The 24,810-nt window shown below is 40.1% G+C and overlaps 1 protein-coding gene across 1 annotated transcript in view; it reads right to left on the reverse strand.

The window, feature by feature from the left end:
- UNC13C (unc-13 homolog C) overlaps positions 1-24,810 on the reverse strand; it is a 398,557-nt gene that overhangs the window by 337,299 nt on the left and 36,448 nt on the right. The window contains exons 3-4 of the mRNA XM_034783191.1: positions 3,641-3,663; positions 3,031-3,095 (exon numbers count right to left, since the gene is read on the reverse strand). Of these exons, the coding sequence (XP_034639082.1) occupies positions 3,031-3,095; positions 3,641-3,663 (88 nt within the window). The remainder of the gene's footprint in view (positions 1-3,030; positions 3,096-3,640; positions 3,664-24,810) is intronic.

Here is a 24,810-nt window from a genome sequence, read left to right on the forward strand (position 1 = left end):
TACTAATAATAATGATGACGAAAATTTTGGGGAAATTCACTAACAATTTCACTGCTCAGGCATTAATCGTGATTGTTTATTCTTAGGACATGAAATGGATAAAGTAACACCGATGATAAACAATGCTGAATTCTTTGTGTGGCTGATTTGCACTTATTCTAAGTGCAAGCAACTATCATGTGATGCTCCAGCAAACCCCTGTCCATTATTGTTCAATTAATTACAACTTCAAAAAGCAAAGTAAATCCAAAACCTCTAAATGGGTGGGGTGTGCGCCAGCATCAGCTTCTGTGTTATGATGTACATGATACCTTATGGTACACAATGACACAATTTACTGCAATCCTATTGCTTTCTTTTTATTCTAACCTCTTGATGACAGTACACCTACTCAATGAAGGGTCTACTACAAGAGTTACATTAACACAGACATACTGGTGAATAATTTATGGTAAATATTTTCATGGAGAATTAATTCATTATGGAATAATCTTTAGGATAAGTATTTAGGACACTAATGTGTCAACAGAAAAAAAGTTCCTTCAGATAATACTATTCCTATGCAGAAAAAACAATCAGTATACTTTCAGATAAGGTAAACATTGTGCATATGGAAATCAGGATGAAGCAACTAGAACAAACAAACAACATCACAACACTGAATTGTAGGCCCAGATACTAGACAAAGTATTGTTTTAGTCATCAAACAATCCAGTCCAGATCTGCTCACACCACCCACCAAAAAACAAAATATTTATGATATGAAAGAAATTGGTAGAAGTTGTACTACTATGGCCACACACATAAATCTAGAAAACAATGGGAGTTTTCTCAACTTGTTTAAGGATGAATTTCTCCCAGATCGAACTGCAAAACTAATATCAGTCAAAACTCAAAATATATGATCTCTCTAACAGTTTTACTTCCGAGTGGTACCTCGGCGAGCATCAATAATCTCCAATATACAAACAGAGCAAGGCCCTACTGTAGTCCTATTAACACAGGGAAAAATTATATACAGCCTAAAAGATCATAGAATCCAGATGGTGAATGTAGGAAGCTGTCCAACACTCAAAATACTGCTGAGAATAAAGAAACAAGTGAATTAAATATCTCTAAAAGTCCAGTATAGCAAACATTTATGAGACTGGTGGCATATGATTTGTTTGGTCAAGAGTTTTGTGGCCTCTGCATTAGAGATCTCTCCTCTTCATTTTTATAAGTTTTTAATATCTTGGCATTTTTGTCATCTACTGTAAATACATCAATCCTCTGCTGCAAAATAATGAAGCTGAAAATTGTGCAATAATTGCACAGACTGATTTTTTTAAACATTGTCCACACAAAAATTGAGCACCTTTATTTATCTCTCCAAATTGTTACACGTCTGGAACTTCCAAGATACTTCAACTCTCCACCCACTCCAGGTCTAAGTTCTTTGAGCACTGCCAACAAGTAGGCTAAATCTTCTGGCTAGTGACCTATCAGATAATTTGTCAACCTACTGAACTCTGAAACTGGAGATGGTATCTAGAAGCAGGGTCATTGTGGACAGAGATCTGGGCGTGCTAAGCTAGTCTCCACCTTTGAGGTACACTGGGGTCTTCCATAGCCAATGTGTTGCCAGGCCTCTGGACTGAGACAGACTTTGTATCAAAAGCAAAAGTCTCATCAGATACGTACTGCTTTTAGCTCCTACAGAATTTCAGAGCGATGGGAAGAGCAAGTGCAGGAGAGCACTGGAAACCCTATCTGAGAAGAAGGATGTTTTGGCTAATGGTAGATTAGATTAGATTAAATAGATAGAATGGTTGATTAAGAGATATGGTCCTGACAAAATCTTAGCTCTCACCTGTTATCAATCAACTTAAATATATCATTTCCCTCAAATAAACAAAAATAATTGTCCTTGATGTTTCTCTTTTAAAATGATTTGTATTTTTAAACATTCACTACTATTTTTTGTTGTCTTGGTGGAATTATTACCAGCCCCAAAAGAAAAAAAAAACTTCTAAAGCATGATAAAGACTACAGGAATTACCTAACCCACTCAAAGTTAGATGATGCTCATTTATCTCTACCGAGTTGTCTAGCAATAATAATAATAAAGTAAACTAAACAAAATTAACTACTGCAGTTAAGTGTTACTGTAATTATTTCTTCTACAGCATTCTGGGAAATACATTAAACAAATGAACTGCAGTTCAATTATTCCCTTGTATCCAGAAAAGAGGGCAGAGGAAATTGAGGTGAAAAAATAATGGTATCTAGGCTACATAATATAGTTTAACTCAAAGAAGAGCAAAGGGAAACATTTAAGGTAAATTAGCTAATTTTGTCTCAGTACCTTACATCTGAAGCAGAATGTTACCATGGAAAACTGCCTGCCCACACTAGCAGGAGAACAATGTATAATTCTTGATAGTTTGAAGTGTATAGCTAATATACAGCATCCATATGCTTTCACAGTAAAATTACTTTTTGTAAAGAAAAGGTATGCAACTCGAAGTGAAGAATGGGATTCAAGACAGAAGGAAAAGGAGAAGGAAGTCCCTAGACTGGAATTTAAGATGATTCCAGCAAGAATAAGATAGACTTAAATGTGTAAGCTGCCATGTTCATTTTCTTCAGCAACAAGACAACACATTTTTCCTGTCATTTTCTTGATCTTAAATATTAGAAGCCTATTGCAAAGCCAGTCAGTTTCCTGAAATGCAGATTTAAGGCTGAAATACAGTGTATGGGTTTGAAAAGAACATTTGATATATACAGATTTGAAAGAACAGAATTTTTTTATTCTTGGTGAACTTGTCCAGCTGAACATTTCATCAATTTCTTTTGGTCTTAGAGGACTTATGGAAAAGATGTAGGACAGTGAAATCTATTATTTCATATTCCTGTTACAATGCAAAAGTTCAATTTTCTCAGGACATTTGAACACAGTTATAAACTTCAGAGAGTGATATTAAGAATAATATTAAGAAACAGCGTTGCATATATAACAAACTTCATGGTCATAACTATACTTACCCGCCAAATGCCTGGATTGCATAAAACTTGGAAGCATCCAAAGAACTTCCACTTACTATTCGAGCCTTTAATGAAGAATAAAAAAAAGCTTAGTTACTCAGTTTCTGCCAAGAGATTTTGGATAGACTTTAACTGCATCGTACATATAACACCTAATATGAAAAATGTCAAGCAGGGTCAGCTCCAGGCCAAAGCTACATTAATTTTTGCTTTGAAATACATGTGATTAGCATTCAGCATTTAGTGAAAAACACTGGTAAAACCCCGGAGAAGATATCAGATATTGCCTCCCAAGTATGGCTGCCCTTTAAATCCCAGAGTATGTGCAGTGTAGATGATAACTAGTCAGAGGCAAAAATCCAGACACCAAGTTTGACAGTAGCAGACCCCTGTGTTGGCAACTATGATTTTATAAGATAAGCACAACAGTGAGGCTACCCTGCTTATAAATGCAACACATCTGGAATACACTCAAAGGAGAACAAAAGAATGGAAAGCTGGGAAACATGCACATTTCACAACTAAAATGAAGGAACCAAACAGATCAAATAAGTCACAGACAAACATCAACAAAATACACAACCCCTTAAGGAAATATGTGATTTTAAACCTTTTCATCCACAGAACTGCTATCTGAAAGAGAACCAGGAAGAGGGGGAATAAAGGTTAGATAAAACAGTCTCCAAGAAAACGTGTAAAGTTTTTTTCATAACTCCTATAATTCTAGCTTGCTAAAGTAGAAATGAAAGGAACAACAGAAGCTGAGTAACAAATATGTTTAGTTTTCTTAAATGTGATTACTATGACAGTATACTTTGACAAGTGCAAAGATGTTTTAATATATAATGAACACAGTTACTCACACAAGACTCTTTAGTTGTTAAAGATGTTTATGGTTATCTTATAAACTAGCACTTAATGCTGTTTAAATCTAATGTCCAGCTTTGATACCTTTGCATTCATTAGTATTAGTAAATGTATTTTATTAAGGTAGGACTGAATGGTCATAAAAAGTGGTGATTTCGGATTTAGAGTAAGGCTTTGTTCGCAAGAAAAATAAAACTGCTCTTCAGGCATTTAACGGATATATTAAAATTATTATATTCTACCATGCAGATACAGGAAACTAAAAAAGGAAGGCCAATAATCCTAATTTAATTGTGTGCATTTGAAATGTATTATATATCATACAATCAGTTTCATGGTCATACAGTATTCTTCATGTCCAGCATCAGATATAAAACATTTACGATGGAAAATGTATGTTAATTTCATTTTTTTCAAATATTTAAAATGCTTATTGTTTCCTTGTACTAAATTATGTATATCACATCTTTCCATCAATAAATTTATCTTTTACACGCACAAAGTTTGTATTATTATTGTGTAGCTATAAACTTGCATTGTTATAATTGTCACCTTCACAAACTTCGCATTATTTTTTCCAAGGAGTATGCACATTTTATATGTGCCCTCTAAATCATTTGGATTTTTCTCTATAGGATAAGCACTGCTCAGCATGCTTTTACTACAAAACTATCCCTCACATTTTAGACATGCAGTAACTCCTCACTTAAAGTCGTCCCAGTTAACGTTGTTTCGTTGTTACGTTGCTGATCAATTAGGGAACATGTTCATTTAAAGTTGTGCAATGCTCCCTTCTAACATTGGCAGCCGCCTGCTTTGTCTACTGCTTGCCGGAAGAGCAGCCCATTGCATCTAGCTGGTGGGGGCTTGGAACCAAGGTGGACCAGCAGCCCCCCTATCAGCTCCCCCTAAGTTCCCTGTGGAGCAGCTGCATGCAGTTCAGCTGTGTCCCTCCCCCCACTGCCATGTGCTGCTCCTGCCCTCTGTCTTGGAGCTGCTCCCCGAGACTCCTGCTTGCTGTGTGGGGAAGAGGGGGGCTAATGTCAGGGTGTCCCCCTTCCCCCTGCTCCTGCACCCTGCTTATCCCATCTTCCATAGAGCAGGGCTCAGGACGGAGGGCGCTTGCAGCAGCTGTGGTCTCAGCAAGCTGATCTAATTAACAAGGCAGTGTACTTAAGAGAAATGCACATATCTCTCTCCATTCCTGTTGCCTTCCAGAGTGTAAGAGTTAACCCTTGAAGGCTCAGCCAGTTGCTAGTTCATCATTTAGCAATAAGGGAAATATCCCACCCTCTGACTCCTCCACCTCAACCAAGCTTCACAATCATCATCACTGTGTACCAGTATTAAATTGTTTGTTTAAAACTTATACTCTGTGTGTGTGTGTGTGTGTGTGTGTGTGTGTGTGTGTGCAGGGCCGGCTCCAGGGTTTTGGCCACCCCAAGCAGGAGTGAGGGACCGTCCACCAATTTGCCGCCGAACATGGACATGCCGCCCCTCTCCGAAGTGGCCGCCCCAAGCACCTGCTTGGTAAGTTGTTGCCTGGAACCGGCCATGTGTGTGTGTATTATATATATAGTCTTTTGTCTGGTGAAAAACATTTCCCTGGAACCTAACCCCCTCGTTCACATTAATTCTTATGGGGAAATTGGATTCACTTAACATCACTTCGCTTAAAGTCGCATTTTTCAGGAACATAACTACAACATTAAGTGAGGAGTTACTGTACTCTGTGTTTCAAAGCCAATATAGCTTCTACACAGTAGATCAAACTCAAATACATATAATGCAGATGTATTAGCACAGACAGTGTGGTAGTCACAGGAAGGTGCAATTAAAGGTCCCCATCCTGAAAACATGCCCATGCTTTAAGTCCATTGATTTAAATGGAACAACTCATGTGCTTAAAGCTAAGGATGTGCTTAGGTGTCTGCATGATGGAGGCCAAAGGCAGCCATGTCCATCTAGTTTTTTAGATAGTCTAACCTGTCTGATTATGTTTGATTTTAACATTCAAATATGTTTGAGCCTGATTAGTAGTAGAGATGTGCTTGAGCCAAACCTGAATTCTCAGGAAGCTCAAGTCCAAATGCAAGGTTTTCAGCTCTGACCTATCTCTTGTTAGTAGTTAGAGTCCATGGAACAAGGCTCTCTGGCACCATACTGCAGCTCCTAGTTCCCCTCTCTCACATATTACAAGGAGTTGGACCAGATGACCTCCTGAGGTCCCTTCCAACCCTGATATTCTATGATACAAGCAACCCTATCATAAAGCATGTGTACACAAGGGGGGATAGTAAAGGTTGCCATGGCACTCAACTCCAAATTTCTTGACTTTTGTACATAAACAACATGTTCGCATGATTAATCAAATACACAAAACATCACTAAACAAGGGAAGAATATTAGCCACACATATCGGAGCTCTCAGGGCATCCACCCACCATAATTGTTCCCTTTATAATTACACACTTGATGACAAACACACATAAGCAGTGTGTCTGAACCAACATTGACTCCTTATGCCAACTGTGAATTTGGCCATTTAACTGCAACAATATGAACTGCCCTGCCGCTTCTCTCACTTCACAGGCTCAGTTTTTTCAGAAGTCTGGGACTAGCATTTTAGTCCCAAAGTTATCTCACTTACCCAGCTCATTTATAGAAATTAACTCTCCTTGTTATATTAATGAGAAATTTGTATTTGTAAAAGCTTTTGATTGGCAGCGCTGGGCATAGCTGACCTCTCTTTCACCATATACCTAGTAGTGCAGGAGGGGCTAGCAATGCAAAGTGCTTCACATTCCACCACCCCACCCCCACTGATGAGACTCAACCTTAGATTTGAAGGTTAGAGGGGTATAGTTCAATGTTTGGGCTCTCTGGGGTGTTTGTTTTTCCCTAAAAAGTGTGCTAATTAATAGCAAGCATGGTGTGTGCTTTGTGATAGACACACTTATCCCAAGCTTATACTCAAATAAATTGGTTAGTCTCTAAGGTGCCACAAGTACTCCTGTTCTTTTTGCGGATACAGACAGCTGCTACTCTGAAACTTATCCACCAGCAACTGTACTGATACCACAATTACCTAGAGCTGTAAACCACTAAATGTCTATCAGATAGTAAGTTTTCATCATCATCTATTAGGGCTAGACTTGCACTACTGACCTATTGTAAGGGTAATAAACTCCATAGCTTATTACCATTCTCTGAGGTATACTGTCCTGCTGCACAGAAGTGTTCTGATTTGGGCTCATGGACTCATAGAAGGGAAACTAAATCAATTTATTTACAGACAATTTTTAACATCCTCCCAAGCAACGGTGGTTTGTAAAGCGGAGCATACTAGCGAGTAAGCTGAGTCTATTTTAGGATATAACTGAAAGCTCCCTTCAGGGCCAATTATATTGGACTTCCCAGCAAGCAAGATGGGAAAAAGAAAAACAAGAAAACTGTTCTTTTAACTGAAGGCTAAATGTAAAGCTCCCCCTCCCCCAACAACAAAAAAAAGCTAATTCTTTTTAATTAGAACAGTAAGGTATCAGATCGCTGGAACCAGGAACTGTTCAGATAGCACACAATTACATTTTGTCCCAGTGGACAAAATCCTTATTTCTATTCAGAAACCAATTTTCACAGGACACACTTGGTTTTCCCTGTTATCATTTACAAAGCTATTTCCTGACACTGTAACCAATCTTTACTTTCTTAGGCTAGAAGCTAAAGCATTTAATAGGATTATCATAACATCTTATTTATACCAACCTCCAATTTCTGTAGTATGCCCAATATTAAGAAGTAATTCTTATCCCATAGTCTAATTTAAATGGCTGATTTAAATGGCTAGGTTTCATTACTCATTCCCAATTCTGACAAGAGGGAAACAGGAGGCGAAGTCCATAAATTATAAAAGGCAGAAAAGACCACTGTGATCCTCTAGTCTAGATTTTTTTTAATTACACACACACCCACACCATGGTTATTGTGCACTTCAGGTTCATTAAGATTTTGACCATTGATTTGAAGGGGGGCAGGATGGAGACCCAAAGTTATAATTCAATTGCAATCCATTTGCTACTAGAAATCATAGGGCCAGATCCTGCATTCCCTATGCATCTGAAACTCTCAGTAAAATCACTGCGAGCTTAAGTGCACAAGGAATGCAGAACTGATCCCCTAACTAATGCAAGTAATAGTCTGCCTCAATTCTTGGTTGCAGAAATCCATTATGTAAATCAAATAAGTAGTATCTCAGTTTTATATATGTTTGAAGCAGATTATAAAGTACATTATAATTTTTAATATACAGATTTCAAACTTAACCATGAGACATATTTACATGAAACCATTTAAATGGCTTTTGTAATTAATTTGCTTTCTTCTTTTCATACAATTTATTAAGCAGGACAATTTGTAACATGTATGGTTTTGCAAAAATTTTGAATTAGATAGCCAAGATAGTCATTTCCAGAACCAGCAAATAGGTTCTTAAGTGATACTTATAGGCTTGTATTATTTCTAAAAAAAAACACATATTTTAAGTATCCACATTTATTCATCTCATAATTTTATGCAGCAAAGAAAATGTCAGAAGGATAATTTGAAACAAATGAAATATTTAGCATTTCATTTACAGACCTCCTTCAGCTCAGGTAAATTGTACTTTTGAGCAGATGAAAGGCATTTAATTTAAGGAAAACAAGGAAATTAAAAGAAAAAAATCTGATTAATAGAAAATATAAGTCATTTATTCTTTACAGTAACATGACCTGACTTCAGTGGCATGGGCAGGGTTTAATTAGCTGCTGGGCAGCTGCCTGAATAGATTTCATGGCATATGTTTAAGGTGCAAGTGTTTATGGAAGGCCTTGGGAGAAATCATTTGAGCACTAAAGAGTCAAAACTACCTCACCTTATTTGGGTAAGGCAAGCAGTATATCTTTAGATTCGTTTAAAAAAAAATCTGTAGATAATGTGCAAGTAGCTATCCTTGGACCTAGTAGATTAGAAAAATGAACAAAAAATGTGTGGGCCTAATCGTCAACTGGTGTAACCTGCCATAACTCCATGAAACTCAATGGAGCTATGTCGATTTACATCAGCTGACAATTTGGTCTATCAAGTAACATGCATTCAAAAAAAGAAAATAATTGGGTCCAATTCAATTTGCATTTGGCTGTAATGGTGCTATAATGAAGTAGGAGTTGATGTGCTCAAGATAAAGCTCAGAGCTAATTTAAGTGTAAATAGAACAGAGGTAAATGGGGGGCATATCCTCCCACTGAGTGCCATATGCTTTCATGCCACTCCAAAGCAACATTCTCAAGAAAACCTGGAACACAAAAGCTCCTGCTCTCAGATGCCTGCAGCGTGTTAAGATTGAGAACCAAAGTCAGACTTGCCAATAATTTGATTCTGAGAGGGAATTATGTTCAGTGATAAAACTCCACGCACTAGAGTTGCTCATGGACACAGAGGGGAGGAGAAAGGGTCTTGGAAATACACTGTATTTAGCTGTTTTCCCATGTAAACAATAATGGTGTCTCATTAACTAAACCAAGGAAAAGATACCATCTGCCAAATAAGCATACACTGAATATGCTTAATGAAATTCTTTGTTCCTAAAAATATTCTGTCCAGTGACTGGCTCCTGTGCAGATGGACAAGGAGTATGGGTGGTCCCCTGAGCACAAGAACTTCTCTGGGCTGGCACTGCCAACCCAAACTGATTTCGGAGAAAGTTCATGGACCTCCACCGTTTGCACTGGTCAGCAGAGCTGGCTGACCTTGCAAGCACTGGACTTGTCTTTGAGCATGTGAGAGATATAAGGTGTGTAGCAGCAGGAATCCAGGATTTCCCCCCAAGTGGGCCAGTGCCTAAAAGTTTATATAGCACAATGTATGAAGTGACTGGTTTGCACATGAGAAGGGGAAAATAAAGCTTTTGTATTCTTTAAAGCAAGGGTTCTCAGCCTTTTTCTTTCTGAGGGCCCCCAACATGCTAGAAAAACTCCATGGCCCACTTGTGCCACAACTGTTTTTCTGCATACAAAAGCCAGGACCAGCATTAGGAGGTAGCAAGCAGGGCAACTGCTTGGGCCCCCACACCTCTGGGGATCCCCTGAAGCGAAGTTGCTCAGGCTTCAGCTTTAGCCCATAGTGGCGGGGCACGGAACCCCGGGCTTCAGCCCCATGCGTTGGGGCTTTCACTTTCTGCTGGACCCCTAAGTCTAATGCCGGCCCTGCGTGGTGGACCCTCTGAAACCTGCTCTTGGCCCTCCAAGGGGCCCCAGACTCCTGGTTGAGAACCAGTGCTTTATAGATAAGTCTCTTATGAATTTACAGGCTGAAACTAAAAGCTGTCTAGAGACATTACTCTAAAAACCTACAGAATTTAATAGAGAGTGGTTTCCTTTCATAGATTTTTGTAAAGCCATCCTACAGAATTCTATATTCTTCTGCTATATGTCTGCAGATATAACTCTTGGCTAGGTTACATGGGTAAGATTGTACCCTACGCCTCTTAGGGTAGGTCTACACATCTGGTGGTGTGTTGACAATGCACACCCAGTTAGCAGCTATAAATAGCAGTGTAGACGGTGAAGCATGGATTAGTGGAGTAGAGTGGCCTATCCTGACCCCTAAGATACATACCTGACACAGCCCTCTACGCACCCAAGCAGTGCCTCCCACATCTACACTGTTATTCTTAGCTGCGTAGTGTCTCTCTGTCTTTCCCTGGCCAGAGACTTTTCCCCACTGCAGTGAAAGACTCCGGCAGGGGGTAGGCAGTGGTGAAAGGCTTTGGCAACAGGGTGGAGCAGGGAGGGGAAGAGGCATGGCCACCAAGGCCCAGGTGTCCGGCAGTGGGTTGGTGGCGGCTGCGCCAGGGGAGGCTTAGCCTAAGTTATGACTCCCGTGTAGGATATAGTGCTGTCCAGAATATCTGCAGCACTGTGTACTGTTGCCTGGCCCTCACCATGCCCCTAGTGCCCCCAATACACAGCCAATTCTAGGCTTGTGAAGGGGTTCTCCAGAGGCTGCCCTATGACTGGCTTCCACAACACCTGCACTGGAAGAATTCTCCCTTCTCTTCCTTGCATATATAGGGTTTTGGGCCCCTTTTATGTGGCATAAAGGGTCTGGATTGGAGGCAAGGATCTACAGAAACTTACAGAAGGCCCATCATTATGTATTCAACTCTATAGGACTTTTCCATAAGGCAGGGAGTCTGGAGTATCCTCCAGGGCATATTTTTTTTATATTATACAAAAGTTCAAAAAGTCTTCTCTTTCGAAGTATTTTTATGAGCCAGGTATAAAAGTTTCCCTGGCAGGCATGACTTGGCAGAGAAGGGGATGAGCCCTACCTGAAATTCACTTTGCTTGCCTTTCAATTCAAACAGTTTTCATACTAGATAGGTATTGTAAGCAAGGAGCCAATATCGGGCATGGGGCTGTATCACACACGGCTGGGCCTTAAGAAACTGAACAAATCCTCAACCCGATGTTTAACCTAATACAGGCAGAAAGCAAAGATGTCCCTGGAAGGAAAACAAGTCATACTAATTCAAATGATAGGCTTGTCAACACGGAGAGTTAGTGTCTGCTATGCTGGGGTTTAAATCTACCGCACAGTAGTTTTCCATGCACTAACGTGTCATGTGGACTCCTCTACCACGCACTACAGTTTCCCTATGATGCACTTTGAACTGCTCTGATCTGAAACTGAAATAGATAGAAGTTCACTAGAGAACTTTTAGTGCATGGTAGCAGGGTCCACATGACCAATTAACGTGCAGCACGCTTGTGCACTGTTGATTTAAACCCCAGCTTGCCGTGCACTAACTCGCCATCTAGACAAGCTCCCAGTGTCCACCCTGCAGCTATATAAGCGAAGAAGAAAATATATGTGAACCCAAAGTAATGAAGTAGATCGTAACCAAGATAACTACAGAATCTGGAGTACACCAGGAGAAAACCAATCATATAACTATGTTATCAGAACATATGGTGTAATTCTTTGTTTTCCCTGTGCCCAGCCAAAGCTGGGACTTAGATGAAAGTGACCTGGCTGAACCTTAATCCAGATAAAACAGATTATGCTAGTTGGTTAACAGAGGGATCTTATGGGCATGGCAGGGATGGTTTCTGGCATCTGAAGTGAGGGGATTTGTTAAACCTTCATCTAATAGGTTCACTGTTTGGGAATGCTTTCAGCTCTCTGGCTGATCCAAAATGCTAGGAATGGCCACAAGTACCTTCTTCCATAGGTCTCATAGGGCAACTGTGATTTTGCATCTGGAGCTTGGCACAGTTCTTCATGCCTTTGTGGCTTCCAGATTGGATTTCTGCAATGCTTTCTACATAGGAGGAACACTGATGATTGCTCAGAGGCTACAGCCAGTCCAGAATGCGGCTTCCCATCTGCTTTCTAGTGTTTATTTCAGGAAACATTTCAACCAGTTCCCTGACAACTTCTGAGTTGAGTTCAAGATGCTGAATTGGATCTATAAACTGGTATATGACCCCCTCTTTCCCTGCAATCCACAGTGTCAGTTGAAATCAGCCAGGGTTCTTGAACTAACAGTCCCTGGACTGAATGTCCAGAGGCTCAAGTCAGAGCATTCTCAGCAGAGGATCCCATTCTGCAATGGAACGGCCCAATGGAATCTGAGTTTGTTGACCATTACAGCCCACACCTTTTCTCTGGCTTTTGCCTGAAGGGAGTTATTTTTCTTTTATTGTACTTAATATTTTGGGAACTCGTGGGTGGGTGTATTTTAAAAAGCTTTTAAAGTTACATATTATGTATGCCCAGAGATATTGTATCAAGTTCACTATATATATTTAAAATTAATACACAATTTATGTTTTGGATTCACCACTGTTTTATTCCAATTTTACACTGATGTAATTCATTGATTTCATAAAATTCTAATGGTAAATCAGGCCCTAAAGCATACACCAGCAGCTATTTGGGGTAACTATCATAACCTGGGCACTGCCCATATTTATTCATGCTTTCGACTGCCATTGTATCTCTTGAAATAATTTCCCTATTTCTTTTCAATTGTTTTCTGCCTAGAAGGCTCCTCACTGGAGAAGTGTCTACCTCTACAATTAATGCCAATTCCACTTCTTATTTATTTATCAAATTGTGCTTGCTGTACAGATGGCTAACTTGACTCTTCCTAACCTGCTGCATGTGTTGGGATTCACAGTATACTCCCTGTGATAGAGCGATTGAATGACTGTCACTAAACATTGCATAAACACTACTCCATTAATTATTTCCTTGCACAAAGAAACCCACTGGAAGGGAAAATCTCCTCCAGATAATCCACAGATTTAATCTCAGAGTATGTCTGCATAGCATTATAAGACAAAGGTTCCAACTCAGGCTCAAGCCTAATCCACCCTTCCATCTACACACAAATTGTGTTAACTAAGCACTTGGATCCAGGGTTCCAGAACCCCATGGGGGTGGAGGGTCCAAGGCAGAGTCAAGCCAGGATCCAGGGTTCAAACTCTGTTGGTTTGCAATGTAGACACAACCTCACTGGACTCGTGCTCTGGGAGTCCACCAAAAGTATCCCACAAGTCTACAGACCAACTTCCTTTGTCCCCTGGACAGTTACGTTTTTCCATACTGCACCACAAACAAAGAGGTAGGGCCTCTTTTGGGGAAAGTAATAGAAAGTCTGGGATATGGGTGAATGGACTTGGGCCTGGATAACACAGTATATAGATGCTGGAGGCCTCAGGTTGGGACTCGGGGTTCAACAATTCCTCACCTGGGGTTACAAATGAGCGTAGACACTCAAACTCTAGGCTAACAAACCCAGGGTCTTCTAATTCAAGTTCTACTAACCATGGGCTGACATTGCAGTGTAGACATACCCTGAGATTCAGCCAAAATATTCCCCTATGGGGAGAGGTCTGAAGTCCTGCAGCAGAGGCAGAGTGACTGGCCTGCATATCCCATGGAGCCTGATGATCCATAGCACATCTTTCAGTTCCTCCACTAAGTGAACGAGTGCCAAGGTACTATCCGGCCTCCCTTCCCTCCAGACATTCCAGCTCTATTTGCCAATATCCCATTTGCCAAAAGTGGGTAGAGCAAGTACAGAGCAAAAGTTAATGCTGATAAGCATTAATTTCCATGTGCCTATCCATATGGCCATCTACCTGATTCGGACATAAACTTTCCACTAAGTACTGGTGCTCCCTGACTATGTTGCCTGAATTCCCGTCGAGCCTTGACTGCCTGGAGTAGATATGGATGAGTTTGCACTGGCTCACAGGAGGGAGATAAACATGCTGTCATCACTCTGCTCCCCCCTTGCACCTCTCTTTCACAAGTTCAGGAAAATGTATCCCTTTTTTACTTGGTACTCCCTCCCACCCCACACATACTTAAAACACTACAGTGACATAGTTGTAGTGCTTCAATGTAGACACTACTTATGTCGACAGGAAAGATTCTGCCATTGGCGTAAGTAATTCACCTCCATAAGAGGAGGTAACTAGGTCAATGGAAGAATTCTTTCATTGACTTAAGGCTTGTTTACATTTGAAACATCATAGTGGCACAGCTGCAGCACTGTGGTGTAGACATTACCTACACCGACAGGAGGGGCTCTCCCATCAACGTAGGTAATCCACCTCCCCGAGAGGCCGTAGCTAGGTTGACAGAAGAATTCTTTCATCCATCTAGCACTGTCTATATAAAGGATTTATGTTGGCTTAACTATACTGCACTGTGAATTTTTCACAGTGACGTAGTTAAACTGACCTTATTTTCTAGTGTAGGCCAGGCCTCAGAGGCAAGGGAGAAAGGTTGAGGTCTAGTTTAAAGTAGGTTTTAAATGTGTGATGATAGATCACATTATCGAGTTAGACCTAATGAACACTTTCTAAAGCACTTGTCAAGACAAAACAGTTCTACTTTGGCATGTGTTAAAATGCTTGAATTAAAGCCTAAAGGGGAGCAGTAGGCCTTGCCTTGACATAAATTTTAGAAGGTGTTAATTAGATTGAGCTAGGTAACTGGGTCTAATAGCACACCTTTACAAGGCTGTGGATGATCAGGGGAAAAGGACTTGATTGACCCTTAAATTTAAATATTTCAGTTGAATGCTCTGATATTTTACAGGGAGGAACTAGACAGATCAGAAACAACAAGGAGTCTGGTGACACCTTAAAGACTAACAGATTTATTTGGGCATAAGCTTTCGTGAGTAAAAGCCTCACTTCTTCGGATGCATAGCTATGTGTTAGTCTTTAAGGTGCCACCAGACTCCTTGTTGTTTTTGTAGATACAGACTAACACGGCTACCCCCTGATACTAGACAGATCAGAGTTACATTTCAAACCACTAAACAATGTTAATATGATTTAAACATTTACATAACAACAAAGCTGCTTTTAATACTGGTATTTCTTCCATGAGGAACCCATGGATAGTCTTTACTCCCTTTCATCTGTAAGGTATCATCACAACACCTGGCATTCTAGGCCAGAGCTCTTGTACTTTAGTACTTTAAAAAAATATTCTATTACTATAAACGTATGGTCCCTGCAGTCATCTCACTTATTTCAATCTCAAAGAAACAAACATTCTGTGACTCAGGTGCACTTTGTTACGTACAGCTGAATGGGGAACACTCAAGGCATATAGAGTGATGCAGTTTAACAGTACAAGATAGTGTTAATGCTATTTTAACACTAGATAGCCAGGGTCATCGTGGTTTTGAAATGGAAATGTTCCTTGAAATTCAGCCAATCATCAATATTGCAGACTTTATCATTTAGGTATCTTACCAAGCAAGAACATTCACAATCCCTAAGAAAAAGCTTAGTAGTTAACCACAAATATGTCCAGTGGAGTGTGAGTATAGATGTGCTTTTCCTTCTCAGAGGTTATCAAATTATTTGCTTATGACCTGGTAGCCTGTCGAACTATAGGAACCAGATAACAGGGAATGCCTTTATGCAGTTGTTCCAGCTATATGTATAACTGAAAATAGCAACAGTTTAGACCAGGGGTCTTCAACATTTTTCTTTCTCAACCCCCTCCCCCACCCCCCAACATGCTATAAAAACTCCACGGCCCACCTGTGCCACAATAACTTGTTTTCTGCACAAAAAAGCCAGAGCTGGCATTAAGGGATAGCAAGCAGGGCAATTGCCTCAGTCCCAAGCCACAGGGGACCCCGTGAAGTTAAGCTGCTCAGGCTTTGGCTTCAGCCCCGGGTGGCAAGGCTCAAGGTCCTCAGCTTCAGCTTACTACCCTGGACCCCAGAGAGCCTAATGACAGCCCTGCTTGGTGGCCCCCTGAAACCTGCTCGTGGCCCCCGAGGGGGCCCTGGACTCCTGGTTGAGAACCACTGTCAAGTTTAGACAGATATCAGAAGTATGTATAATAAGCACACACAGTCTGAACATTGCAATTCAGCAGCCACAGAGAGGAAACGAATACCCCATATTATCGTTTCTTTGCTTCTTTCATTAAGAATGAATGTATAGCTAGAAAAAGTATATAGTAAAAATAAGTGGTTTATTTGTGAATTTTTCAGCTAGGAGATCCATTCTCCCCTTGATGCCTAAATTATTCCCTGTACAATTGTGGACTGGCTAGCTCAGCCAGTTACAGCCTGGTGCTAATAGTATTCAAGTCATGGGTTTGATCCCCAAGCAGAGCACATGGGGTCAGATTTACAAAGGTGGTTAAGAGCCTAAAGCTGCAAGAAGGTGCTTAGTGGGTTTTTAAAAGTGCCTAAGCAGGTTAGGTTTGATATTGAAATCAATGGCACTTGGGCACCTATCTGCATCTTAAATATCTTAGCAAATCTGGCCATTGCTGATTGACTTTTCAGGGCCCTGACTAGTAAGCTTTCGGGTGAAATTCCCTGGTCAGTGTTACGAAGCACGTCAGACCTGATGAGCAAAATGGTCTTGTCAGACCTTAAAATCTATGAAAATTAAGTGCAAAATTATTCAAACAGTTTTTGGCTCTAAAGCCTTATCCATGTGATTGAGGGACAACTTATTCCTACATTTCACAGCACGTGGGGAATCTGACACATATGGGAGATTCATGACATCGGTAAAATTTTCTAAAATGCATAAGATATTTATGACAATAGGACAATAGGAGTTAGGATCTGAAGTGCACAAGTCACTTCTGAAATAGGATTAGACGTTTTTTAAAATGTTACCCTTTACCCCCATGCATCACACTGTGCTCTTAGGAGAAAATTTACATTAATCTTAGCAGAATATTAGCTTGACCAAAATCATCATCATCTGCTTAAACCAGAAACTTTTTAAATTAAACCTAAACTACTTATCTAGCTTTAGGCCGTGTTACACACCTGGCTATCTTTCTGGTTGACCCGAGCTCAGTTTTATGCAGAATTAAGAGACTGTAATATTTGAACTAGAAGTTAGGGAAAATGGGTTGTTTCAATCCCAAGCAAAGTAGAAGTTAGTTATGACATTGACCTAATACTTTCGTGTCACAGGTGTACAGATAGATATAGATAACTTTTCAGTGTCAGCCGATATTCGCTTTGAGTTTGTTGAAGCTGATATTCAAAGCAAAACTTGGGGAAGCAAACACACAGATGTTTTCATGGTCCCCTGTGAACAGAAAGTGCTGAAGTGTCTAAAACTCTAATTTTAGGTGATAGAATTCATTTGGATATCAGCTACCCAGACTGCTCAACTCAAATGAAATCAAATCATGAAAAATATTAATGCCACTGCTGGTGGTTAATTACAAGGATTTCTAATGCTCAGGAAATCTGCTGGGTTTTGGCTCATTCATTTTAATTAGCAGAAGTTGGTTATTTAAACTTCACTTTTTAAATTTTATCAAAAGATGCTATAGTGTAAATCATGAAAACTATTAGGTCTGGGGTGCTGTTCTGATGGGCACAGCACAGACGGTCAGTTAAAGACACTCCCTGCCCTGAAGACCTCACAGCCTAAGAAATAATGGATAAAATCCTGAGCTCAGATACTGTACATGAGAAAATGTGGGCTAAAATCCATGGAAATGCACTTTTCATGAGGCGACCTGACAGTATATGCAGTATAAAAGAGGCCTCTGTGATGGGTCCCTGCAAAGCAGTTGAGAGGCAGGATAGGTAGCTGTATCAGAAAGATGGCCAGTAAGTTTGTGCATAGCATAGACTCACATGGCTCCGATTCAGTGTCTACTGCTCCCTACATATTCAGCAATAACCAGACATGGTCCAGCAGCATGCATGCCCTGACATTTGCTGTCACTTTGATATTTAGGATTCTACATTCAATCCCCTTAAAATGTCATATGAACACAGCCTCTTACATGGGCCATTCTCCCATGACTGGGCCCTATATCACTGAAAGGTCTGTGGCTAATGTCTGGTTGTGAAAACAAGTGAATATTTTGTAAAAGAAAGCAATTGAATGAAAGCTGCTGCCCTGAATAAATGAAGTGTAATGTGGGCTAGATCATACCTTTAGCAAGTGGGCCACAGCAGGAGTAGTTCATGGGTGCACCAGGAGGCACAGTGCCACCCTGGTTGTACTGCAGCAGAAGTAACTTCTGACACCTCTTTATGGGGTGCAACATACCCCCTACCTATGGCCATCCAGCTGGTTTATGCATCCTGGATGGAGCCAGTCTGCATGCCCTTGAGCTACAATAAGGATAGTCTTAATGCAGGCTGTGCAGTGTGAGGTGAGGGGAATCCTTCCTACACAAATGGGCAGGGCTCCATCTAAGTCCTACGTAGTAGGCAAGAACTATCTTATAAAACCACTAATGACAGAAAAACAGGACAGAACAAATGCCCATCTAGTGAACTAAAAGGTGAGGGTGCTGTAATTCGTGCAGACAACACAGTAGCTCAGCTCTGTACTGTTATTATTCATGACTTGACAAATTTTTATCACCATAAGACTCCAAGGATTAAATGAACAGTGAAGCAGGTCTGCCTGGCTCAGAAGGTGTTCCTGTTTTAATTACATTTAATGTATTTTGACAATCAACGCTAAATGCTTTACATCTGAATCGATGTACTGCAAATCCAGCTGAATAATCTGAATGACCAACTACACTCAAGATTTCTTATTAACAGAATGCCAGCCCTTGCTGTTTAGTAGGGATTTCAACCTAGCTTCTTTCAAGATTATGTAAATACTATTTCATTGTGAAGGCTGAAGCTCAAAACAGCTACCAGTAACTGACTCAAGAGATCATAAGAGACCAGCAAACTTAACGCTATAAAAGTATTAATTATTATAAATAATGTTATCGTTTAAATCCCACTCGAGACACAATTAGACTGTCTTACTCTTATGATAAACACAAACTGCATGATCACACTGTCGATAGTTTCTTAAACATGAATGCTGGTATTAATTGCAAACAACACCGCTCCTCAGAACAACAAGAATTGAATCCTCACCCTAAGAGCCAGCTCCTTGCCAATGGGGCTCCTCAGCTGGGTGAGGCTGTAAAGCAGTAGCTTTATGAACCATGTTCCCTTCAGAAGCCAGTGGCTATGCTGCTGGTCAGACGTTCAGGAGTTAATGGTGCTAGGACAGAGCAGGTAAATCTACAGTGGCATCCTGCAAAGCACTCAAGAGGCAGGAAAGGTGGGTGTGCCAGAAAGTGGGCCAAAGTTTGCACATAACACAGCTCGACAGCTTAGTGCAGGCACATACAACAAGGGTGGCCAAGAAACTAGAGCATGTAGATTAGATGGACAGAAGGGGGCTTTTAGACAGACAGAATGCAATTATCCAAAAAGGAATTTGGCCAGGACACTGAGGTTAATACTTCTGTTGCTGTGTAAAATGCCATAGGAGAGGATCTCGGTTGTATGTTAAAAACATGGCACTTCCAGCACCCTAGCAGCCGTGGGGAAGATATCAAAGCCAAGTACTGACCAGGTATAACCCGGTTTTGTTTATGAGATCTGACAAGATCACAGCTAGAACTGATATAGCCAATCCAGCTATGTGAAGCAAGAGAGAGCTCTGAAAAATTAGATTTTTCACTGCTGATGGCCGTACTTCAAGAGATTCAGAGATCTGGTTCATATAAACATCTAACCTGACAGGTACTTATCCAAGCCATCTAAGCTTGTGTTGGTAAAACTGGACAGGAAATTTTGCTCTCTTGCTGGCTCTCTCAAAGCATTTCTTGCTTTGGCTGGATATAGCTCTAGAACTTTCTAGTGACCAGATATCGAACAGAGGGAGAAAATGTGGCTGTTCTGAGTTCAACTTCTGCCCACAACCTAAGTTCCACTCACCTGTGATGCCAAAATAAGATGCCACTCAGAGCAAATGATGCAAATCTTCTTAATACAATAGTCCCTTTTCTTTCTAGCATGCTTTGCTCAGCAGCTGAATGGTTATTAATGTGGATATTTAAACAGTCATCATCATAAGGCTTAGACGTACCATACTATTGAAATTAAGGAGAGTTTGCACATCTCAGATCTTTTGTTATCAGTGCATTGGTTTAAATCTGTTCACACTTAGAAAGTTATCTTCAAAACCAAGAAAGCTTTTGAGACTTATGTGCTTTTTAAAAAAAATGAAATCTTAGACTCTGGAGCAAGATGGAGTCACCATGGGAAAGTGCAGGCTTGCTGAGCTGCTGTGAGCCAGCCCCATCCGGCTGCTGGTATGAAGCATCCTCATCTGCTCATACCTAAAACTAGGAAGAGCATAGGTGAGTGAAAATGTGTGTGGAGGAGAAGGGTATTATTGCTTTGATTATTTTTTCCTATGAAGTTACAACTTGTGAAAAGTACCAGATGACTGGCCCCCTTTATCCACAGAAATAGTACAAACTGAGCAATGGCCTCTCCGAGTGCCTCAATCCTGATAGGCATGAACACTTCTCCAGACTCCTCTGGTCTGCATGTCATCTAGGAGCTAGCTCCTGTGCTGAGCCCCCACCTGGATGGCAAGTAGTCTGAACTCTGGAAGGGTTTTATTATTATTTTGTAATATAAAGAGGGTATTGGACTGAGATCAAATCTGCATCACATTTGGTTGCCATTAGAAAATGACAATGTTCTTTCACATAGGATAGACTTGAACCAATAACTATGAGATACCACTGACTGGGGTGTTGATACCAAGGTGATAGACACTTCAAAGATTAGACTGGTAAATGACTGATGGATAGTCAAAGGCTCTGTATTCCAAGGCAAATCCTCTGTGCCACCCAATCTCTTGCAGTGACAAATAATTTTTAAAAACATATCCAAACCGTTATGAACTTAAAAAAAGTTCTGGTTCAACTGGAATTTTGGATAAATGTGTGAGATCGTTCTTTTTGATTTGCCTCTCCCTAGATTACACATTTTGTGTAAATTCCTCCTTGATGCAACTTCATTGAAGCCAATCGAGTTACTACAGGGAGGGATTTGATATTTATGTGCAAAAATATTTTAAAAGCAGAATTAAAACTTGCATATAGTTTTGTCACCAAATTCTGCATTATGCCTACATTTTAGTCCAAGTAAAAGTTATTCTTCCCGCCACAACTAAAAGTGGTTGATACAGGTTTTGGTCATGCAGCTGTTTCCCCAGAGAGGCAGCACACTGACCCATCTCATCACTCACAATGATTCATTTCACTTAGTATTATCAAGAAGGAATAAATGATAACAAATCTTCAACCTGAAGCAGATACAAAAGAGTCACATCCTTCTTTCCTAGATGAGGCAGTAAAACAAAACAGTACAATCATAAATGACATATGTAGGTGTACACACACACACACACAGGGCTTCATAGGGAATGTTTTAATAATCCAGATGTATTTTTAAATAAAAACATGGAAATCTGTGACAGCCCTAAGTGCATTAAATACATAATTTCTTCTATAAACCAATGTAAGTATTCGACAACAAATGCCATATCTTGGATACCGTGAGCAATGTCTTAACATGTTTCAAGGGTGAATTTGTGCAGAGATATTCCTATATAACTGTGAGTATTCCAGCCCCAGATATTCCAGATCTATGCCTTTGGTGCAAATAAGTGACCATCTCCCTCCCCCACATCTACATACATAAGTCAAGCAGTAGGGGCAATATTTTTTTCCTTTTACACTCCTGTCAAACTGCCTGATAATCTCAAACTCCATTATATTTAATTAGGTAATTAGTAAGGGGGGAGCATTTTAAAGTGATTCACAGGTATTTCTGTTGTTACAATGTTTCTCTTGTCCAAGTCTACCTAATTATAATATAATTTAATTAAAACAGAAAGGACAGAAGAATACTAAGTCACTGACTAAAGCAGGGGACACACAAACAAACAGGAATCACATGCCATTCTGTAAATAAAAGATCCTTCAGAGAAAATGAGTTTAAGTTAATGATGCTACAATATAAAAGCTTTAGGAAACATGTCACAGCATTAAGAAATGATAATCAAGGTTTCCTGCAAAATAGCAGCAGCATAATTACAATTACAAATTGTAACTATGATGCCTGCTGACCCACTTTGCCTACTAGTAGCACGCTGCAGAATTAAGGCATTCTGGAAAGAAGCTCTTCACATTTGTGTAAAAATATCAATTGTGGTGCAAATGATAGAAACAAAAATAAATATTCTGCATTCCTTGTTTAAAGATGTGCAACATATAAACTCATGGTAGAGAGACTCAGCATTATATGGACTGTATTTTGGCATATTCCTGATTAGCTGTGAAATCCTTTTCCTGCAATCCACCTGCTCCTTTCCACCTGGTTCCCAAGCTAGTGCCTGGAAAGAGATCATGCACATAGCCAGTTACTGCATTCCTTGTGCACCCATAATGGGAGTTAAGTGCCTCAATACCTTTGTGAATCCTACCCACACTGACTGCAATGGGTGTTTTGGGTGCATTATTAAGAAACCCAGGATCGGGTGTGCAGGCAAAAGCAACCTTATCAAAGGGCTTTTTAACATTCACTCTGCCAGATGATCCCTGTGAGATGGTCCAAAGGAAAGCAGCCCTGCCTAGACTCAACTATCTATGGCAATCAGTTGTATCCTGTGCAAGGATCAGTTTGGCTGTACAAAACGTCGCTAAACAAACATCACAATGAACATTTATTAAAAGAACTTAATCATGGTCCAAAGTCTATTTGAAAATTAAGCACATTCAAGACCTGCTGTGGAGGACAATGACCTCTTTTCGCTGTTAGCAAATGAACATTTCGCCCCACTGCTTTCTAATAATAATATCACCATTTGCCATTCACGGCGTGCAAGATACAGTGTGGCCAACCGATTGCTACTCTCCCACCCTCAAACAACAAGCTTGGAAGAGGAAAGGAATGCTGGAAAAGCACATACCTCCAGAGTGGAAGGTAAACCAGCTGAGAAGGGGCTACTGAAGTGGATTATGATATATTGATGGGATTATAGCCCCATATGTCACCATCAGAGATGCTTCAGCCAAAGAAGTTTGGAAAACTTCCACCATCAAGCAAACAAATGCTTCAAATCTTTCAGCCCTGTTTATTTCCTGACCCTTGTGGGTAGCATACAATTCTATCTCACAGTATGAACCAATACCAGAATTGCGCAGTGATTTAAGGATTCCTCAGTTTCTCTCTCAATATACTATTTTGGGCATGATAATTCTGCAAGGGTGTTGCAAGAACTATTAACTGACACCAATCATGTCGTTCCTTGGCACAAACCCCGCTGGAGATGGAACATGCAGGAATTATATCACAGCACAGCTGTTCAAAAGTGGCATAATTTGTGGGCGTTTTAAGGTATCTATGGTCATGAGCAATGGGTAGTTTGATTTTAACAATTCCCTAATTACAATAGTATATAATTGCTAAGTAGAGGAAATAAAGTGGTAACAAGTAAGTCCAAATAAAGGCACCAAATTAAGGAAATAGATTGCCTGTCCAAAACAATAATACAATTAAGCCATGCAGAAATAATAGATGTTGTACCCAGAAGCTAAAATTATCACTACAGTGCAGAATATTAAGGCAGATAAGCCTAAAGGATGTTCTATTGCCTAGAGCAGACTCTCGGAAGATATAGTGTACTGCTTGAAAGCTAATATTAAAGCTAGTACATCACAAGAGATGAGTGATGCTTGTCTGATACAGAGAAGGTCAAACTTAAATAAAGCTTTGTTGACAGGAAAAATGGAAAAATTGCTGCTAGCAGTTCACTAGCAATGAGGTAGAAAAATTAGTAGCATACACATTGAGGGTCAGACTAGGAGGTTGCAGGGGTATAAATGAAAGCAGGATTTTGTCCTACATTTCATGTTTTATATCAAAATAAAGAAGGAACATTTTTGCCTATGGGATTTAAGAACACAAGTCCCATTGACCTGCAATGGTTCTTGTGCTCCTAAATACTTCCAAGTGCTTTTCAAAATCTCCCTCAAAAAGAATTATTAGGAAAATGTCTACTATGACACGTTCTTCACTGCCAAACTTGGGCACAACACTAGTGTCTCTCCAATTCTAGTGATCTGTAAGATAAGTTTTCCTGAGGAAGACTGGGTTTTCTTTTGGTCTTTTGTTTGGGGCTTTGCTGGCTAAGTAGCTGTTGGTCAGGCAGAATGATACTGAATAGTTACCTGTACAGTGCACATTTTAAGAATTATTTATTTATAACTCAAAGCACTATCAAATGATAAAGGTGCACAGTGGCCACACAGGCGCAGGAAAAGGGCAATTATTGTGTGTCTCCTTGAGGCACAGAAATAAAAACAGCAGCAACCAGTAAACAGCATCCAAAAAATTAATGATCATTCATGAAAGGAAACACATAAGAGACTACTATTGCCTTTTACATCCAAGGCAGTCCAACATTCATGCACGTATGGAGGATGGATCTATTGCTGGTAGTCCCTGCTTCATCT

The sequence above is a fragment of the Trachemys scripta genome, chromosome 10 (assembly GCF_013100865.1).
Source record: "Trachemys scripta elegans isolate TJP31775 chromosome 10, CAS_Tse_1.0, whole genome shotgun sequence".
NCBI lineage: Eukaryota > Metazoa > Chordata > Testudines > Emydidae > Trachemys > Trachemys scripta.